Source organism: Chamaea fasciata, unplaced genomic scaffold (genome assembly GCF_029207755.1).
Source record: "Chamaea fasciata isolate MVZ Bird 193981 ecotype frontalis unplaced genomic scaffold, bChaFas1.0.hap1 SCAF_3, whole genome shotgun sequence".
NCBI classification, from domain to species: Eukaryota; Metazoa; Chordata; class Aves; order Passeriformes; family Sylviidae; genus Chamaea; species Chamaea fasciata.
Window position 1 is genome coordinate 111,699,808 of NW_027094088.1, and position 21,208 is coordinate 111,721,015.

Genomic DNA, 21,208 nt, shown 5'->3' on the forward strand with positions numbered 1-21,208 from the left:
AGCTGGGATTGGGCAGGCAGGGAAACACGTGGGTACACAAAGCCCTTAATCTCTGCAGAACTAAGCCAAAATTACTTTGATGTATTGGCTTTTAAATTGCTGCCTTCAGTGCTCACGGGAGCTTTTCTTCTTATCTCCTCAGCAAAACGTGCAAGCAGCTCCTGACCACCTCTTTTCTCTGCTTGAGCACTCACATCCTCCTATTTTTTTTTTTCCCTGAATCCTCTTACAGATGTTTTCCCAGGTCTCTAAGCATTTCCATATCCTGTTTATTTGCTGCTGAAGGTGTAGTGCTGCAAACAAAATCTGTCTCTGGAAAGAAGGGACGGGCAATAAGAAATGAGCAGTAAGTTAAGACAAAAAGTAAGATTTGCCAACTACAGAATGAAGCATAAATGTTGAGGTCCTTCAGTCTGGAAATTCTTCACTTTGATGTTCTAAACCCAAAAGAGAGAAGCTGTGGCTGCCCCTGGATCCCTGGAAGTGTCCCAGGCCAGGTTGGACAGGTTTTGGAGCAACCTGGGATAGTGGAAGGTGTCCCTGCCCATGGCAGGGGGTGGAATTAGGTGATCTTTAAGGTCCTTCCCAATGCAAACCATTTTGGGATTCTACAAATACAGAATACAATAACATAATGCACATTTACACAAATGTTGTAAAGCTAAGAAAAGTAATGTGTCCCATTGAACAGCTGCATTTTGATTTTGAGTGGCTCCTACATATTCCCGTCAAATCCACAATCAGAATGCTCCCTGAAAACCCAAATACCCTCAGGAAAAAAAAATAAATAAAAATAAATAAAAATAAAAAAACAAACAAACAAATAAAACAAAAGAAAACCAAAAAACAAAACAAAACAAAAACCACAGCATCAAGATGTTTTCATCAGACCTAATTGCAGCCTGGAAATGTTAAACAGACGTGTCCTTTCTCACCCTAATTATTGAACAGTGGAAGTAGTAACAAAGATGGATTCACATTACTGAGTTTTATGATGTTTTAAGTAAAGAGGAAAAGGTTTTTCCTGTTTATTCCTTTGCTGGTCTGAACTTGCAGAAGTGATGCTTGACATAGGAAAGTGAGGCCCTTGCATGCTCTCAATTTACAAGCAGGGAAATTGAGGCACCAAGCACAAACTTATCCCCAAATCCATTGAATAAATAAAGAGCAGGATGAACCAAAGCCCAGAGCAGCAGGGCCCTGCCTTCATTTAGCACAGACCATGATCAATTTGCAAATGCTTCTGATTGAAAAGACCTACTGGGTCATTTTGCAGGCCCCTGCAAGCCCAGGCTTTTTCCCTGCCATGTGCTGGAGACAAAAGTGCTTTATACAACCCCTACATTAAAATAATTTAAGCAGGAGGACTTCTCTCATTTCCTCTTGGGGGAAACAATTCTGCAGCTGAAGAGATTGCAACATTAGGAAATATTTCCTGACGTCCAGGGCTTCCAGAATCTGTTGATATATTATTAATAGAAAGGAAAATAAATATAGGTATTAATGCCAGCAGACACTGTCTGCTACTAATAGCTGTTAAAGTAATATATTCCCCTTGTTTTTAGCTCTTATTAGTCTTTTTGCAAAGGGTTACAAGACCCTTATGCATCCATTAGCCAGTCAGCCATGTGAAATTAATGTGGAGCAATTTTCATAAGCATTACTCAGAACTAATAATAATTAAGCATTATTTTCTGCTCAGATAACACAGAAAATAAAGCCTGACTTTTATGCCAAGATGGGTTTGCATTAGCTTAAGGTAGATGAATTAATTCTCATTTACAAGGCTTCTCTGCCAGCTAGCCAGAAAATATCAAGGTAATTAAAACCAATTTGTGAGGTTCTGTCCCACTGCACATTCACTGGGTTTTATCAGTGCTGCAAATTGCAGGTGCTTTTATGCAAAGGTGGGACATGAAGGGGACTTTGCTGCCTCTCTCCTTCCCCATCACTTCCAAGAAAAGCTGAAACCTCCTAGTGAAACAGCAGGACATGTTTGGAATGCTGGAGATTAATAAAGGACCATGTGTAGGATGGATGGACTCAGCTCAGGCTGGGATGTGGAGCTCTCAGCAATGCAGGAAAAGAACATCTCTTAACAGAGCAGAAAAAAATCTCTTTCCTTTTACTTTACCATTGACTTGCAAGGGATTAATTTTGATTATCTACAAAACTGAGGGGGTTTTGTAGGCAGCGTTTCCTGGATAGCCCCCAAAAACTTCTCTCATCACAAAATGCTAAAATGGTTTGGGTTGGAATGAACCTTAAAGGTCATCCAATCCCAACCACTTCCATGAGCAGGGACACCTTCCACTATCCCAGGTTGCTCCAAGCCCTGCCCAGCCTGGCCTTGGACACTTCCAAGGATCCAGGGGCAGCCACAGCTTCTTTGGAAACCTCTGCCAGAGCCTCAGTGGTTCTATCCCAGAGGTTTGACAGCACCTGAGCAGGGGCTGAGCTCTCCGTGTGTGCTGTTAGTAAAAATCAAATTAGTTGAAATTAGACTAAAATAAATTAGTCCAGCTAATAATTAGCTGTAAGATATACAAAAGCCCGGAGCTATCCTACAACAACTAATGATAATAAGTAAATCTCTTCCTCTGGGTTTCAACTTTCCAAGGGGATCAGCACCTTCAGGTGCCACATCTTCATTTGGCAGCTGAGCTTAGCAAACAACTGAGTCCAGTGTGACCCAGCAGTGTAGAAAATTAGTGTTTTCCAGAGGATTATGGCCCTTCTTGCCCAAATCCTGCCTCCTTCATTTCATTTCTCCACCCTCTGCCTCACTCCCTGTCTCATTGTGACATCTCCTGTGTCCACATCGGTGACGTGGAGCAGGTTTGCCTCAGAAAAAAAAGAATTAAGTGGCAGTTCTGACTTTTATTTTCAAAACCCTTCTCTCAGAGTCATTTAATTGCTACTAAAAATATGAATAAAAGGAGACAATGCTCCAGGAAAGACCACCTGTGTTCCAGCCCTGGAACGAGCCACCCTGAGATGTGCTCCACTGTCCACACCCTCAGTGAAGAAAGGTTTTCCCCTTATGGCTGTTTCCATCTCAATCCAGTCCTGGTAGCTGTAGACAGGTGTTAAAATCCTGTGGCTTGGCCTTCCTCCACTGATGATGCCGACCTGGAACCACTTCATGGTGTTCCAGTAGCTGCAAACCAGAGGTCCCCCGCTGTCCACCTGTGGCAGAAGAGGAAACGTTACAGCTGGACACAACATCAGGTCCCTCAGAGCAGCTGCTTCACACAGCCTGAGGGGGAACATCAATCTCTGTCTCAGGTTCGTGAGGATTTGGGGAAAAGGGGAAAAAAAAAAAAAAAAAAAAGGAGTTTGGGTTCAAAATTTCGCAGCTCAGCCCTGAGATCCTGCAGAATTTATAGATACAGAAGGGAAGAGGAGGAGATCAGTCCCAAGCTCTGGCTCAGTGCACTGCCCTGTCATTCCCAGCCTCTTCCGCATGCTTCTGTGGCCCCAGGAGGATACCTGAAACCTGTCAGCAAGAAACAACATCGCAGGGAGAAAAGGGACATTTGCTGTGACTGCTCACTCAGTCCTTGTCTCCTCTGCAAAGCTGCTGCGTGGAGGTGCTGGGTACCTGCCACTGTGAATTTTGGGGGCTGGCAGCCAGAAGCTGGGCAGCAGATGAACAATAATCCTGACAAATCCTTCCTGAAGCCACAGCCACTTCCCTGAAAACTTTCCCGCTGCTGCAAGGACAACCACCAGTCACCCAGTGTGGGCAAGGCTTCAAACATAGGTTGCAGCCACCTCAAAAAGAGGAATATTCTCTCCTGTTGGCTGCTGTAGCTGGAACACCAAGGGCAACATCCAGCTCTGGAATCTCTGGACATGAGCCCAGGGAGAAGAGAAAGCAGCACAAAATCCACCCGAGGCAGGTGCAGCACTTTTCTGAGGAAAGGCTGTGTGAGAGCTGGGGGTGCTCACCTGGAGAGAGATCCAGGGAGACCTCAGAGCCCCTTCCAGGGCCTAAAGGGGCTCCAGGAGAGCTGGAGAGGGACTTGGGACAAGGGATGGAGGGACAGGACACAGGGAATGGCTTCCCACTGCAAGAGGGCAGGGATAGATGGGATATTGGGAAGGAATTCCTGTCTGTGAGGGTGGTGAGGCCCTGGCAGAGATTTCCCAGAGAAGCTGTGGCTGTCCCTGGATCCCTGGAAATTTCCAAGGCCGGGTTGGACAGGGCTTGGATCAACCTGGAACAGAGGAAGGTACTAGAGGATTTTTAAGATCCTTCCAAGCCAAACCAGTCTGGCATCCCAGGACATCTCCAGTGCTGTGCACACCCTGCCATAAATAAATTTCCTTCCACAGTGGGTTTGAATCTTTTTCCCCACCTTTTCACTTGTGGTAAACAAACTCAATAGAAATCCATTTCCCAAGACAGCAAACTTTACTGGGAAATGTTGTCCTTCCCTGTTTGCACACTACTTTGGGAAACATCTTTTGTCATTAATGGATGAAACCCCTTCTGCCAGCAGCTACCCTGAGCTAACACACATTAATTAACGAGCAAGGAAAGGGCTGAAGTTCCCTGTGCAGCTCATCAGCACTCGCTGAAGTTTATGGCTGAATTCCCACTCCAGTAGCTGGAGGGTTCTGGTCATTAATATTCTTATCTTTCTTTTTTTCTTTTCTTTTTTCTGTTCAGTATTTATTCAGAAGGTAAAAATTAAGATAAGTACAGAGGAAATGTTCGTAGAATCACAGAATATCTTGAGCTGGAAGGGACCAGCAAAGACCAGATATTTACAAACTCATTTAGGCTGGAAAAGACCTTTCAGATTGTTGAGTCCAAACATAAAATCAACACTGTTTGTTGTCGTTATAGCCACGTCCTTGCATCTCAAGCAGTGCTGCTGAACCCTCTTCAGACTCAGCATCTAAAGAGGTTTCCCGATCCCATTTCAGCCAGGAATTCCCGTGAAAACCATAGAGGTGACCTTGGAGGCCGCGTTGAGGCCATCCTGTTGGGATGAATGAGCATCCAGCACGATCCGATAACCCGGGATTTCACTGCGGATGTCCCCGGGGCAGGGACGGGCCGAACGCGTTTTCCTGGCGGGAGAGGAAAACTAGTGGAGTCTGGAGAATGGAAGCCCGGGATGCTCCACTTCAGCTTTTCACAGCAGGAAAAAAGAAAAAAAAAAATAGAAAAAAAAAAAGAAAAAAAAAAAGGAAAAAAGAAAGAAAAAAGAAAAAAAAGAAAAAAAGAAAAAAAAAAGAAAAAAAAAAGAAAAAAAAAGAAAGAAAAAAAAAAGGAGGTTTTGGGTTTTTTGTTGTTGTTGGGGTTTTTTTGGTGGGTTTTTTGTTTTTTTTTTGAGCCCCTGCACAGATAAGTTTCAGCCTCCAATTTGGAGGCTGTTCACACTTGTAAAGGATCTTCCTTTCCCGGAGCCTGGGAGCAGCGCTGAATTCCTGATGCCTTGTGACTCTCCCCGCGGGAATTGTCGCATCGCGTTCCGGAGCAGGGTAGGGATGCGATCCGAGCCAGGCGGCGGCAGAGCCGGAGATCCCTGTTTAAACTCTGCCTCTCGCAGCTTCCCTCTCAAATCAGATCTGCTTTTCCCCTCTTTTTCCTCTTTAACCATGTCCATTTAGTTCCCTGCCCGGTCGATGGGGAAATGGGGATGTTTGGGGGATCCGTGATTTGAAACTTGTGCAGGGAGGGAGTTCAGGAATGCTCTGAGCATCCCAGGCAGCAGCTGCAAATCCATTTCCCTAATCCACAGGGCCTGGGACACACAAATCCGGATCTCTTTCCACACGGGCTGGGCTGCTCTGCTTCCCGGGTTCTACTTCTCACATGCCATTTCCCTTAAATTCAGCTATTTAACGTGAGGATTTTATCACAAAATGGTCCAAACCACCCTCCCCGTGTGATAATCTCATGTAATTACAGCAACAGCCCGGATGAATTGGGAGCCTGGTTTTTATAGGACTAGAGATGGAGAAAATGAACTCACTCCTCAGACACTTCCGAATATCCCGGCATCCACCTAAAGCCTTCAGGAATGCTGGCCCAAGGTTTTCCATCCTTGCGTAGGAGAGGGTGTGGGAGGAGCGAGTTTTTGAGTGCTGGGACAATTATCTCAGCTCTGTGACGATTCCAGTAATGCTAATTTAATGAACGCTCAGGTTAATGACTCTGAGGCTCGAACAATTATTAAATGCTGCTTTTTCAGGCTCCTGTATCCTGGTGCTGAAACACTCCTGGTCAGCAGCACACAGCAGATATCTGCTCCTGCTTTTCCCTCTAAGTGCCAAGTTTCTGGATTGGGAAAACCAAACTAAAAATAGCAGCTTTGCTTCTGTTTCATGTTTCTTGTCATCTTGAAGATGAGTGAAAAGCAAGTGCAACAAATCAGATCTGGTGCTGGATTCCTGCCTTAAACATGTTAATCCTCCCATTAGGAGAGGTGAAAGCAATGATACATTCACTGATAAATAGCTGTGGGTTGTATAAAATCTGTCACTGCCTAACAAGGTGCTTTGTTCACTGAAGCTGACCAAAATTTCATCTTTTTCACTGCGGCCAAAACCTTTTTTTTTTTTTTTTTTTTTTTTTTTTTTTTTTTTTTTTTGTGAGCATCAGGAGCCTTTCTGCTGCCTTTAGTGGGCTTTGGATCAAAAGTGTAATCTCTCTTTTACATTTGTATTCGTGTCTGCAGCACAGTCATTGATCAGAACAAACACGTTAAGCCACATAAATCTTCTGAGGTGGGAGAAGCTCTGGGGGTGGGAGAACAACTCATCTGATCCTCATTAGGTGGATGCACAATCCCTGCAAAGTCATTGCTGCTTTCATTTTCATGTTGGTGAGCTCTGTGCAAATTGGGGAAAGTCAGCACGGGGAATAACAACACTGGGAATAACAACAGCGTCCATCAGAGCCGCCCTGGCTGCTGGAGGAAGAGGCTTTGGCAAACATCATTTGCCCAGTTGTCTCCAGCAAATGATAGAGACTTTTTTTTTAAAGACATTTAAAGACATTTAAAGCAAAAGGAAGGAGGTTGTGGCCACGTTAACGTGCAGGTACCAGAAATGCACCAGGTAACACAGGGCAGCTCCTCTCACACAAACCCTTTGAGAACCTTCAGCTCCTCTGTCCCTCCATCCCCTGGCTGGAAAAGGCGAGAAGATGACCCAAATTCACCCACTGTGATGTCAGCAGGGCCATTAGTGACTGCAGTGGCACAGACAGTGCAGATGCTTCTGGCCAAAGCCCCATGGCCCAGACTCCTGTCTCTGGCTGCCATCTGCAGCAAGTGCTCAGGGGAGGAGAAGGAAGAACAAGTATTTACAGAGTTGTATTTACATCCCAGTGGTTAATGGCCTCGGAGAGATCTTCATCCAGGAAATTGCCTAATTGCTTTTTGTATCCATTTATCCCTTAGGATAAATACCCACAACATCCTGGTCAGCGACTCCCATAGTTTAATTATCTGATGGAAGAAAAAAACACACTTCCGTCTCTTTGTTTGAGATCTGTTGCCTTTTGAGGCCATCTGACACCTCTCCCTCATGTGCTTGGAGCAGCAATGGCACGAGGACAGCTCTTGATTCCTCTCCATGCTGTCCATGAGGTTGGGAATGTGTCACATCCCCATCAGACATCTCTCCTACAAGCCCCAGAGTCCTGCTCTGCTATTCTCAGGGGCTCTTCCATGCCCCTGCTCATCCTTCCTGTTCCACTGCCCTCCTTTTCTAAAATTACCACTCCTTTCTCAGATGGAATGGACGGGAATCATACACAGGGAGGCTCCCAGGGGTGGTGCCCTGGCACGACACATTTGCTTTGCCACTTATTCCTGTCCTGATAATTCCTAATGCTCTCATTGCCCTTTTGACCTCCCCAGAGCCTCAAGCTGATGTTTTTGAAGGACTACCCACAGTTCTTCTGACATGGTAATAGCTAAATTAGAGCCTATTAAGGCCAGTGTACAGCTGGAATTGCTTCTCCATATATCCATTACTTTTTCTTTATCAATAATGAGCTGCAGCTGCTGTTTTAACCCTCAGTCACTCAGAATTGTGGGACCTGCTGCACCTCTGCACAGCCACCTTTCACTTTGACCACTTTGAATAACACTGTGGCATTGGCCAACTTGGTCATCTTGGCATTTTCCCTCCTGGGACATCAAAATTCCTTGCATGGATGCCAACAAAACTCTCCCTGTAAGTTCTTTCTCTGTTCAAATCCCTCCCACTTCATGACACAGCCCAGTTTCCCCACAAACCCTTGGTGAGGAATCTACTTCCAAAGAGTTTTGGGAATCTCAGAACATGTTAGATGGTTGAATCACCTTCTTCCACAGGGTTGGCAACTCCTCTAAAAAATTGGGATGTGCCTGTGAGTCACAGCTTCCCCTCAAAGCTGTCGCTGAATGAGAAGCGGTTCCTCTGAGTCATCACAGCCATTCCTCACTGCCAGGGCAATCTGGGATTTTGTGTTCAACTGGATCCAGGGGTGTTCTGCTCCCCACCAGGCACACAAAGCCATGCTGGACTCCCAAGCAGCTTCAGTTTGAGGGAGTAAAATCTTTCTCACAGAGGAAGAAAGCAGAAGAGACGCCCAACATCATCCTCATCATCATCCCAGGGTCTTGCATCGGGAATTAGTTTTTCCCAGATTAAAGAACGAAGCCATCAGAGCCTGAATGTGCTCACTCCTCTGCCCACACCGTAAAATGATAAAGTGATGAAAGCCCTAAAAACTCATGGGCCATGAGAAAAGTGTTCTGCTTCTTGTGAGCTGCACATCAAAGGACCCTTCAGAAGAAAATTGAAGGGCCTACAAATGCAGAAACACTTCTCCACTGTCTTGTTCTGGGGCTTCCCAGGGCACCTTCCTGCTTAAAGCAATCTGTCCCTTGGGGAAAAGAACCACCTCATGGTGGTAGCAATGGTTCAGTGATGGGAAAGCCATGATAAGGATGGGGAGTGGATCACTGTTCAATAGGAAAAGAGGAAACAGCCTCAAATTGCACCACAGGAGGTTTACATTGAATATTAGGAAAAATGTCTTCACTAAAAGGGGTTGTCCAGCCCTGGCACAGCTGCCCAGGGCAGTAGTGGTGTCACCAACCCTGAAAATGTTCAGAAAACAGGTGGATGTGGCACCTGGGGACATGGTTTTTTGGTGGCCTTGGCAGTGCTGGGGGAATGGTTGGACTCGATGATCTCAGAGGGCTTTTCCAACCTCAGTGATTCTTTGATTCTATTACTACGGTAAGGCACAATAATAAAGTACTTTCACGCAGTTTGTAATAACTTCAGACTGAAATGTGAAGAGTTTTGACTCCTGGCCCCAGGGAACATTCGGCTGATAGGCAGAAGCACCTCAGAACTCGTGTGGATGTTCCCCATCCCTACAGACTGCAGCCAGACCATCATTTAACCACCTCTGTTCAGGTATTTTGAGCAGCTTCAGGGGCTGAGCACACTATCCTGGTATGTGCTCTTCTCCTTGAATCCATGACAATTACTGATAAAAACACAGTTTTCATTTGCAGACCTCTTTCCTTTAAAAAAATTCCATTTCACGAGTCCTTCTTTGCAGTTTTGGGGCCATGTTTGGACCAGCAAAAGGATGCAAGTCCTTGTGAAAGGATGCCAGAGCTTTTCCAGTGCAATGTCAGGCTCCTGTTGCAGTCACTGGGGCACAGTTTGAGGGAGGAGCAGTGGGATACCAGGGGATATCCTGGGATATCTAATAAACAATTAAATGTAGGCAATTGTCCTGCTTGGAATTAGGTGCCCCCCTGTGAACTAAACCCCTTCAGCTGGATTTCAGTTCGTGGGGAACAGGGCTTGATTTCACTTTAACACAAATGCTTAAAACAATCTCAGTGACTCTCATCACCAGGTTGTTTTTTTCATCCCTGTTGATGGAAAGATGGTTCTGTAGATGCTGATGGTTATAAAAAAGACATTTGTGAAATGGCTGGAAAACCCCATCTAATTCTGCTCAAAAAACTGCTGCTTTTGCTCCAGCTCCATGGGGTGAGAGCCCTGAGCACCCCAGAGGCTGTAAAGGGCATTTTCAGAGATGGGACAAGAGGGAATGGCTTTAACCTGAAAGAAAACAGGGTTAGATGGGATATTGGGAAGGAATTGTTCCCTGTGAAGGTGGGGAGGCCCTGGCACAGGTTTCCCAGAGAAGCTGTGGCTGCCCCTGGATCCCTGTGAGTGTCCAAGGCCAGGCTGGACAAGGCTTGGAGCAACCTGGGATAGTGAAAGGTGGAACCAGATGAGCTTTAAGGTCCCTTCAAACCCCAACCACTGTGTGATTTATGGCCAAAATCCCCCCCGCTGCAGGCTATAGGAGGGGGTGGATACCTGCATCCCAGGACTCACCTGAGCTGGGACCACCCCACTGCTCTTGGGGGTCACACAACGATTCTTCCCCTGGAATCAGGGCAGGGCCTGGCCCCCCTTCATGGACTGCTGAACTGTAGGTGACCTGTGACTCCAGCTGAACACACTTTGTCCTAATCACCACATCAGAGCTCCCCCCACAGCCCCTCTAAACGATAATTGGGCCATTTACTGAATTTTGCCTGGGCAGGGAAGGCACTGAAGGAGACATTTGCTTTGTGAGCCCCTTATACTCTAATTATTGCTCAAGTTACCATTGCATCAGAGCCTAACAAAAGATGCTTAAGAAAGCAAGGAATGAGACATCAATTTTGGTTCATGGGGTCATGGAAGAAATGTAGCACACAAAAAAATAATACACAGGCCATCTCCAGTGTCTGTTCTTTAGCACTTGTACCCCCTGAACATCCATTATTGTTAATGTTTATGACTAAATAGAACTATAAGTCAATTAGAGCTCCTGGTAGTGTTAATTCCCAGCCAATCCATACATTTGTCTGCAGAACTGCCAGAGAATTGGGATGGAATAGATTTTTCTTTTTAAGGGAATGGATTATATATTTTTTTAAGTACAAATACTTGGGAGCTCTGCTATTCAATCTCCTTGAGTTATTAGAGGAACATGGTCAGTTATCCACAAATTAGGCTTGCCTGGTATGACGGCAGCTGGTGAAATGTCTGAGCCTTTTTATTCATGGCTTTTCTATTCATGGGGTGGCCTCAAGCTGCACCAGGGGAGGTTCAAGTTGGACATCAGGAGGAATTTCTTCCAAAGTCCCAGGTTGCTCCAAGCCCTGTCCAGCCCAGCCTTGGACACTTCCAGGGAAAGGGGCAGCCACAGCTTCACCTGTGCCAGGGCCTCCCCACCCTCACAGGGAAGAATTCTTTCCCAATATCCCATTTAAATCTCTCTTCTTCTGGTTTAAAACCATTCTCCTTTGTCCTGTCATGTCTCCCTGTGTGAAAAGTTGTTCCCTCCATTACAGTTCACAGATTTGCATCCAGATGTGGATCATGTGGACTTACAACCTCGAGTCCAGCAACTTTCCTGCCTCAGCCTGGCTCTGGACATGCAAGCATGTATCCTGATTCTCAGCAAATCCCAGGAAAAGTTAATATCAGGCTTTTAACTCCTCTGTGTCCAGAGTTCCTTGGGCTACAGCTACTGGAGCAAACTCAGCATCTCCAGGGCTTGTTCCTTGACCAGGAATCTCTGCCTTGCCCGAGCTTCCAATTCTTCCTGGCCTCTCCACAGTGACTCGTGGGTGGCTCCTGATCCATGCAAGAGCTGGAGCCTAGAAGTCCTCCAGGAGAGCTGGAGCTGGACGGAACAGACCAATGCCATGCCCAGGGCTGCTCTGTGTCCACGATGGAGATGAGGACATGGAGGATTTGGGCATTTTGAAATCCGGCTTCACTCTCATCTGACACAAATCCTGTAATTCTCACAGGCAGTTGGAGCTTGAGAGGCTGCACTGTCCGCAGTGCAGATGGATTGTCCAGTTCTGGGCCCCTCACTCCAGAAGGACATTGAGAGGTTGGAGCGTGTCCAGGGAAGGGAACAGAGCTGGGGAAGGGGCTGGAGTATGAGGAGCAGCTGAGGGAGCTGGGAAAGGGGCTCAGCCTGGAGAAAAGGAGGCTCAGGAGGGACCTTCTAGTTCTGCACAACTCCCTGGCAGGAGGGGACAGCCGGGGGTTAGGCTCTGCTCCCAGGAAACAAGGGACAAGATAAGTGAAAACAGCCTCAAGCTGTGCCAGGAGAGGTTTAGATTGGATATTGGAAAAAATTTCTTCATGGAAAAGGTGGTCAGGCCTTGGAAGGGGCTGCCCAGGGAGCTTTGGAGTCCCTATCCCTGGAGGTGTCCAAGGAAGGCACTCAGTGCTCTGGGTTGGGTGACAAGGTGGGGATTGGTCACAGGTTGGACTCAGTGATCTTGGAGGACTTTTCCAGCCTAAATAATTCTGGGATTCTGCCCACTGGTCCCTGCTGCAGAAGAAGCATCAGGTTCAGCCATGTCCTGCCCCAGGCCATGACCAGGCAGCCTCTCATGGGCAAGCCACCAGGTTTCTGACCCAGCCTAGTGAGACTAAAATGTGTCCCCTCAGTTTTAATCAGCACTTCTCAGAAATCCAGGAAACCATCCAGCAGCAAAACGCTTTCCCTCCAGCAAACCAGCAAAGTCTGGTGGCAAGTCCTGTCACCTGCTTCACCCCTGAAAAGTACAACTTCTATCCTCACCTGTGGTTTTGTTCTGTTCACTTTTATTCCAGTTTACAAAGCAATCCTGCCTGGTCAAGATCCCACTAAAATCAGAGAGATGCTGAATTCTGAGTTTTATCACCCCTGCAAAGGATGTGTGCTTCTACTGCTTGGAAATCTCACATTCCTACTCCACTCCTCAGACAACCCTGACGTTATTGCGGATCAAAATAGCTTCTCCATCATCTTTCTGAGTCCAGGAGATCCATTTTGCTGGGAACAAGTGCTCCTGCTATTTCACAAGCATCATTCACCTGCAGAACTTCAGGCTAGCCTGGGTTGGGCAGTGCATCCTTTAATCATGTTAATGTTATCCTGTGGCAGGTTTCTTTTTTTTTATTATTTAATTAATGGAGGTGAGAGTCACTCCTTGGATGACTTCAGAGGCAGATTCTCTCTGGCTAATCAAAAAATCATTTTGCAAAGCAAACTTTCCTTTGGCATCCCATGGTCCTGGTGCCCCCTGCATTTGCCTAAAGGTCAGAGGACCTCTCTCTGTCCTGGGTGCTGGTTTAGTTGCTCCAGTGAGTAATTCCTACAGGACGGAGCTGTCCACCCATGTGTCTCCCCATCCTGACCCCTCCAAACCCATGGAGATGTATAAAATAGAGCTGGATAGGTCTTGGAGCAACCTGGGAGAGCAGAAGATGTCCCTGGCCATGGCAGGGGGTTGGAACTGGGTGAGATTTGAGGCCCTGTCCAACCCAAACCATGGTTCCTAGAAAACCATGGCCCAGTGGAGGAGGGAAATCTCAGTGTGGAAGCAGAGGCTGCAGGAGAGCCCAGTCCTTGTCATTTTCCCAGGAGAGGGGTTGGGATTGGATGCCATGAAAAACGAGGCGATTTTTGGTGATTTTTGGCTTCCAGACTTCGTTTGACACCATGACAGAGATCCTGGGGGTGGAATGTGTTGTGAGGGCACAAGTTCTGAGTGAGTTTTGCCTCATTTGGGTGTTTGTGTCAGCTCCCTGATACCAAATACTGCTCAAACTGTAATTTAGCTTGAAAAGCCCCTCATTCTCTGTCACCAACACATGTCACAAGATGTGACTCATTCTGGCACCCACAGACCAACCAACAACGCTTGGGTCAGAGCCAAGACCTCACCTGAGAAATGTTTCTAATATTTAAATTAAACACCCCCAGATTAAACTTCCCTCCCAATTCCTTTGTCTTGAAACTGTTGGACAACCCTTCCTGTCTCTTTTCAGGCTGTAACCTGGCCCTGAAGGAGACCAGGATTTTACCTGGCAACCACCTCCTCCTCCTCCTTGCACACATCACGCTCCCCACGAGGTGTGGGATCTGCTCCAGGCATTTCTCCCTGCTGATCAGCTTCATCTGTGTCTTCCGCAGCACATGGGAAGCTGCAGCAAACGAAAAGAGAAGGATCAACAAAGCTGCAGAGCAGCTGGGGGCTTCCCTTGGGAAGAATCTCAGCTGGATTTCTAAAGCATCTCAGGGCAATGGGGTCTCTGGAGAGAGCTGTAGGGTTTTCGGTCATAGGGGCATACAGGGGATCTCCAAGTGCTGGCAATGGTGAGTTTGTGCTCCTGAGTTTACCCAAGAATCCCAGAATGGTTTGGGTTGGAACGGACCTTAAAGATCATCCAGTGCCACCTCCTGCCATGGACAGGGACACCTTCCGCTGTCCCAGGTTGTTCCTAGCCCTATCCAGCCTGGCCTGGGACACTTCCAGGGATGCCAGGCTACTAGGAAACCTCCGAACGGATGGATTTTCCTTCTGATGGTCTCGGAGATGACCCGAGATGAACACGCCTGCACATCTGGCGTTTCTCACTCAAGGTTTTTTTGGGAACTCAGTCTGAGGGGCTTTCCATGGGATCCCGTGCAAGCCCCAGCAGATCAAAGTCCATTGAGTTTTCCCCAGAATTCTAAACTTAGAATTACAGAATCATGGAATAATTTACATTGGAAACAAACTTTGAGATCATCCAGTCCTACCAACCCCCAGCACAGCTAGGGCCACCTCTGCCCCGTGTCCCCAAGTGCCACATCCACAGAGCTTTTAAATTTCTCTGGGGATGAGGACTCCACCACTGCCCTGGGCAGCTGTTCCAATGCCCAACAACTCTTCCAGGGAAGAATCTTTTCCCTAATATTCAATCTAAACATTTTTCTCCCCGGGGAGGGCTGCAAGGCCACACCTCACCCAGGGGACCAGCTGGATCTTCACAAAGTGGCTCTGAGGATGGCAGCACACAGAGGAAATATCTGCTTTATCCTTCCCTTGGGATGGGAATACAGAAATCACAGCTGGCACCTGCAAGTGACAAAAAGACTGAAAATGTGCTGGGCTACTTGGAAACCCCGCTTATTTCACCCACGTTTCTCTCTAAAGCGAACCCGAGTCTAAAGGATAAAACTGAGATCTTCAGATCATTTGAAACTCACTCCTTGTTTCATACTTCACTGTGCTAAATCCTCCCATAACCTTCAGGAAACTGTGACTCAGTGACAAGATCTAAAAGATGGAAAGTTGTCACTTCCCTTTCCCAGCTGGGATGGAAGTGCCCACAGATGGAAGTGCCCACAGATGAAAATGCTTTGTTGTAGGAATCTCCAGGGAGTTGAAGCCCTTCTGTTACGGAGAGAAGCTGGGGGAGCTGGGAGTGTTCACCTGGACAAGAGAAAACTCTGGGAGGACTTTAGAGCCTCTTCCAGAGCCTAAAGGGGCTCCAGGAGAGCTGGAGAGGGATTTGGGACAAGGGATGGAGGGGCAGGACAGATGGAATGGCTTCCCACTGCCAGAGGGCAGGATTAGATGGGATATTGGGAAGGAATTCTTGGCTGTGAGGGTGGGGAGGCCCTGGCACAGGTTTCCCAGAGAAGCTGTGGCTGCCCCTGGATCCCTGGCAGTGTCCAAGGCCAGGTTGGATGGGGCTTGGAGCAACCTGGGATAGTGGAAGATGTCCCTGCCCATGGCAGGGGGTGGCACTGGATGAGTTTTAAGGTCATTCCAACCCAAACCATTCCCTGATCCTTTACCTTTTGGCTTTGCCCATATCACCCCATCACACCCCCCTCTCACCACACTCAGCTTCTGCTGGATTTTCTCTGAAGCCTCTACCAGCCAGAGCATGTGGGGTGCCAGGGCTGAACCCATCAACACCAACTTCTGGAAGCAGAATCCATGTCAGCTGAGCCCATACAGCGGCACGAGGCCGATCCCCAGAGCTGCTCCGTGGATTTCCCATGAGGATCTCAGGATAAATCCTGCAGAGGGACTCTGCAGCAGCCTCTCTGTTCTAGGAACACGTTACCTTGGTGAAATGGGAGAGTTTCACAACTGTAAGTGTTGTGTGTTGCTGTGGAGGGAGGAAAATGAAGCCTGAGGTGGCAAATGCAGAGTTTCATGGAGAAAACAGCAACACTTTGGAGCAGAATATCAAGGATTCAATGGGATATTCACTTAGTCCATCCTGGGAAGGAACCCTGCCCTCCCAGCCCTGATTAATTCTTTCCAATAATGAAACAGCTCATTGGCTATTTAGTGACATTTGTTCAGGACAGACATTTTGGGTCACAATCAGTGCTGGAACTGCTTTCATTAGGGCTTAAATGAGACCAATTAGCAACAGCAATCTGCAGTCCTAAATGAGCGAAGGAAGAAGTGGCCAGAACCAATAAGTCAATCCAGCTCATGGAAGCATTAAGCCAAAGACAGTCCCAGACCTTTATTTCCTTTAGTCCAGACCATTTTAGACCCAGCCTAACTGGGTAATTCATGGAATATCCCAAGTTGAAGTTACCTACAATGATCCCACAAGATGACAAGAGTTCAAGACCCGGCTGGACGGGGCTCTGAGCAACCTGGGATAGTGGAAGTGTCCCTGCCCCTGGCAGGGGGTTGGAATAAGATGAGCTTTAAGGTCCCTTCCATCCCTAATAATTCCATGATTCTGTGCTAATTTACCCACCAGGGTGGAGCTTGTCTTATTCTGGGTGTCAAAAAGAGGTCCAAAGTTTGGATGAGGTGCCAAAAAGAGGTGCAAAGGTTGGATGTGGTGCCAAAAAAGGTCCCAGGCTTTACTCTGGGAGTCTGCTGGTGACTGGTTCTTGCCCTGAGGAGGCAACTGGTGGATGTGCAGAGGCTGGGGTGAGGTCTGAATGCATTAACCAGGGAGGTGGGGAGTGGAACTTTGTCCTCATGGAGACAGGACAGCCACTTTAAATGGATAAAACCCATCTTCCATCAGAAAATGCATCTCCCCCAGCACCTCACCTGCACTTGTGTTCTCCAAGGCAGCAACCCAGCAGTGCTGCCACATGTCCTTGTCACACACGAAGGGCAGGCAGATGGGACTTTTCTCGTCACTGAACTCAATGGGATTGCTGAGCAGGATCAGGGCAATGTCGTTCTGCAGGCTGGTCCTGTTGAATTCCTCGTGCAGGATCAGGCTGTGCTCTTCCAGAGGGAGGCTGGGGTCAACTCCCCCCACTGCCACCCTCAGGTCTGGTGGCCTTAAAAACAAAACAGGGCGTGGTAAACATGAAGGATTTGGGTTATAAAGGTTGGTGCCTCCTCCCCAGAGCAGGGCATGATGGTGGCTTAGGCAGTTCAGCTATAAATATCCAAGGAATTTACCCTCATTCCTAGGAAATTATGATTTCCAGGGCAGAGAGGTGCAGAGGTGGAACGTGAATGCAGCCAGGTTATAAATAACCCAGTCACTACCAAACAGATGGAAAGGTCTGGAACTTTTGGATCTCTGTCCCCAGCCAGCTGCTCCAGGCAGTGCTGCCACAGGTCATTTGTCACGGAGCAGTCTGGAGGGGACTCACAGAGGGCTGGACTCTACCCCTGGACATTGCATGGAGTTGATTTATCCAGAGCTTGGTGTTTTAAATTCAGAGTCTCCATGAGGTAAAGGTGTTTGCTGTGTGACAGCAAAGGTAATTCTGGGGATACAATGAGCTAAAATGGAATACATCACTTTTTACAAGGCACTGGAACAGGTGTGGATGCACAAGAGATGCTTGGGGCCATCAGAACAGCATTAAGGGCATTTATCCATCCCTCAAAGTATTCTCCTTCTGCTCCTCCTGGTCATGCAGATTTCTGCACATTTCTGTGCTCAAAAACGGGTCTGTTTCCCCCGAAAGGAGACAACCCTGTTTCCAGGGCTCAGTCACACAAACGTGGCACGTGACCCCGAGAAGATGCTCATCCTGCACCCAGCAGGAGGAATGTCACCCCCCTCACCCTGCCTGTGCTGCCCTCCCACCCCTGGGGCACTCGCAGCTGGTCAGCAAAGCAGTGGGCTGCAGTTAAAATCCACAGTGCACTGATGATGGTGCCTCCACAGATGTGCTTCCCGTGGCTCTGGATGCTCACGAGCCACAGGAATTCCCCAGGCTGGACGTCTGTCCCTGTCCCAATCCTCTTGCCAGTCGTCTGGACGGACTCGTAGGACGGCCGGAGGCCACACCCTGGGTACAAAATAGGATATTTTGGACACATTCAGGAGTGTCACAGCCTGTGCTGCTGAAAGGCAGGGGCAGGACATCCCTGGGCACTGAAATAGAAACATGCATGGAATCAGGGAAACACGGAATCACAGAGCAGCTGGGGTTGGAAGGGATTTAAAAATAATTTTTCCAACTCCAACTTCCACCAGACCAGATTGCTCCAAGTCCTGAACAACCTGGCCTTGGAAATTTCCAGGGATCCAGAGGCAGCCACAGCTTCTCTGGGAAACCTCTGCTATGGTATCACCACCCTCACAGGGAACGATTTCTTCCCAATATCTGATCTATCCCTGCCCTCTGGCAGGGAAGCCATTCCCTGTGTCCTGCCCCTCCATCCCTTGTCCCAAGTCCCCCTCCAACTCTCCTGGAGCCTCTTTAGGCTCTGAAAGGGGCTCTGAGATCTCCCTGGATCCTTCTCTTCTCCAGGTGAGCAAGCACCCCCAGCTCTCCCAGCCTGGCTCCAGGGCAGAGGGGCTCCAGCCCTTGGAACATCTCTGTGGCCTCCTCTCCAGCAGCTCCACATCCTTTTGATGCTGGACTCCAGGGCTGGAGGCAGCTCTGCAGGTGGGGTCTCAGCAGAGTTAAAGGGTAAGAATGCTCTCCCTGGATCTGTTATTTAATCTCTCCCAAAGTCTGTGACATCCTTGTCACCTCCCCAGTCCTAAACTCTGCCAAGCACTGCCCAGGAATTTGGGGTGGGAGGGACCATTGACCATGTCCCATGGGCAGGTGTGATAAAATCCTTGTTTAGGGAGTGGAAGGTGCATCAGGCTGCAGCACAAGCCACACCTTTATTCCCTGAGCAGAAGGAATAAGCCCAGACCCATTTCACTTACCCACATGTGAATATCCTGCAGCTCTTCTGTGCTGAGAATGCTGAGAAACAAAACTTGCCTGGACACTGCCGGTCAGGGAGGCTAAACAGGAGAGGATAAGGAGCAGCATCTCAATCCATCCTGATCCAACACTCTCCCACCACTCTCGGAGCAGCAATGCCTCTGCAGATGCCTCAGGACACGGCCTGCATTCCATGTCAACACAACCCCGGGTGACATCACAGCACCCGCTCCTTCCTGTTGGGGCAGCACTTGGATGCTCCTTCTTCCCAAGGCAAAAAGGTCACTGAGGGAAAGCTCAGGGGCTTCCAAAAGGTTTGTGGTTTCCTCTAGCTCTAACAGGGACAGGGCAGCAGCGAAACTCCTGTCTCCTAACCTCACAGGATACAGGAATGGTGGATTTTGTGAGCTGGGTGCTGTAGCCCTTGCTGGATCTGGAATCATCTTTGAAGACCTCAGGAGCTGGTCCTGTATCAGCTTTCAATCTCTGAAGCCTAACACCATGTTAATCTTCTCATTTCTTGGTAATTTTCTCTCCATTTTAGACCATGCCTGGAGTATTGACTTCAATGTACTTAAACAGGAGAGTTGCCCCATCCCTGGAAATGTTCCAGGCCAGGTTGGACAGAGCTTGGAGTAACCTGGGATAGTGGAAGGTGTCCCTGCCCATGGCAGGGGGTGGGACTGGATGAACTTTGAGGTCCCTTCCCACCCAAACCATCCTGGGATTCCGTGTTTGTAGGAGAAAGCAGTAGCTCTGTCAAAGGACAATTTTAAAAGAGTGCCCAAAACTATAAAATCAAAACCAAAATCAAATCAAAGGTGTCAGTAAATAATTCTGTGGTGGCAAAATATTTTGGCGTGGGCCAATTTTAATACCAATGAAGCCATTATGCTGATTTTTAGACCAACACATCATTTCCATCAGGACAGGACTTAGGGAAAAAAACTCAGCCACACTCAGACTTGAGGATATCTATAATAAGAGCTTTTCCCAAAGACTTTCCAGCTTGTTTCAAAACACTAACTGCAGCACAGAGTAGGAGGGGAGGGAGAGGAAAGGAAGGGAACCAGGAGACATTTTATGAGCCCCCAGATGATTCAGCACCTGAAATGCTTTGCCTTGGAGCACATCAGGAATTATCCCACCGGAGTCTGGATTTCACAGAGGTTGACAACGCAGAGGATGAGGGGAAAGACTTTATTTCCCTCTCTTCTTTGCTTCTCAGTCACTTCATGCCAAGGAAATGAGACACAAGTGCTGGTTTACTTGGCTGTGAGCACTGAAAAAACTCCATGGCAGGATAGGTTAGGGACAGGATCTGTTACCACAGAAACGAAAATTCCGAGCGCACCGTGGGCACATTTTTGGGGCGTCTCCAGAAAGAGCCTAATGGGGCAATCCTGCCCGAGGCAGCTCCTGTAAGCTTGACCCAGGTGTAATCTGCCAAGAGGACATATATCCTCTGGATTTTGACACTGGGATGAGCTCAGCATCAGCTGAAGAGCGAGGGAAGATGGGGAGATGATTTTTCTGGCACGGACTTGCTGCCTGTCTTTGGAAGCAGTGGGCAGGGCTGCAGCACTGTATTTACAATCCCAAACACTGCCTTTGTGGGGCACATTTTCAGTCTGTCCAAGCCTGGAGCATGATCTAATCTGCTGTGTAGGTACAGGAGATGTTCAGGGAACTGGTTTGGGCCTTTTTAAGCTTTAAAACTAAGCTGGTGAGCAGGAAACATCAAACCAAGCTATGGAGGGCAGTGCCATGGAGAAGGAGATGCTGTGATTTGTGTCTTGGGGTCCCACCAACTGTCCCTCAAAACTCACTCCTTGAGCTCTGGACCCATAGGACCCCATTTCCATATGGGATAAACTGTGCATCCCTGCATCCTTTGTTTGCAGCTGTGAGTCTGACCTCTCAGAACTCCGTGAATAAACCCAAAATTGACTTTTTTTTTTCTCCTTTCTGGCTGTCCTGCTATTCTGACTGCACACTCACCGGAGACTGCCCCAAGTAATGTTTGCCATGAGTCTTCTCTTGGTGGGGACTCCCCAAGTTATCAAAGTACAAATAATTAATCATAGGGATAATTCTAGTCCTCTGTACTGTCATGCCTGATGATGCAGATTTCAAAGCCCTGGTGTTTAATTAGCAAACTGCAGCATTTTATAATATTTGATATATTATTTTTAGACCTACCCAGATATC

The 21,208-nt window shown here is 47.8% G+C and overlaps 1 protein-coding gene across 1 annotated transcript; it reads right to left on the reverse strand.

Moving 5' to 3' along the window:
* Nucleotides 1–2,906: 2,906 nt before the first annotated feature.
* LOC136287552 (serine protease 55-like) lies at nucleotides 2,907–21,112 on the reverse strand. The gene is given in 8 exon segments (XM_066180332.1): nucleotides 2,907–2,957; nucleotides 2,959–3,189; nucleotides 13,915–13,939; nucleotides 13,941–14,034; nucleotides 16,914–17,152; nucleotides 17,932–18,121; nucleotides 18,997–19,261; nucleotides 20,999–21,112. Coding segments are annotated over 8 exon segments (1,209 nt in total).
* Nucleotides 21,113–21,208: the final 96 nt, after the last annotated feature.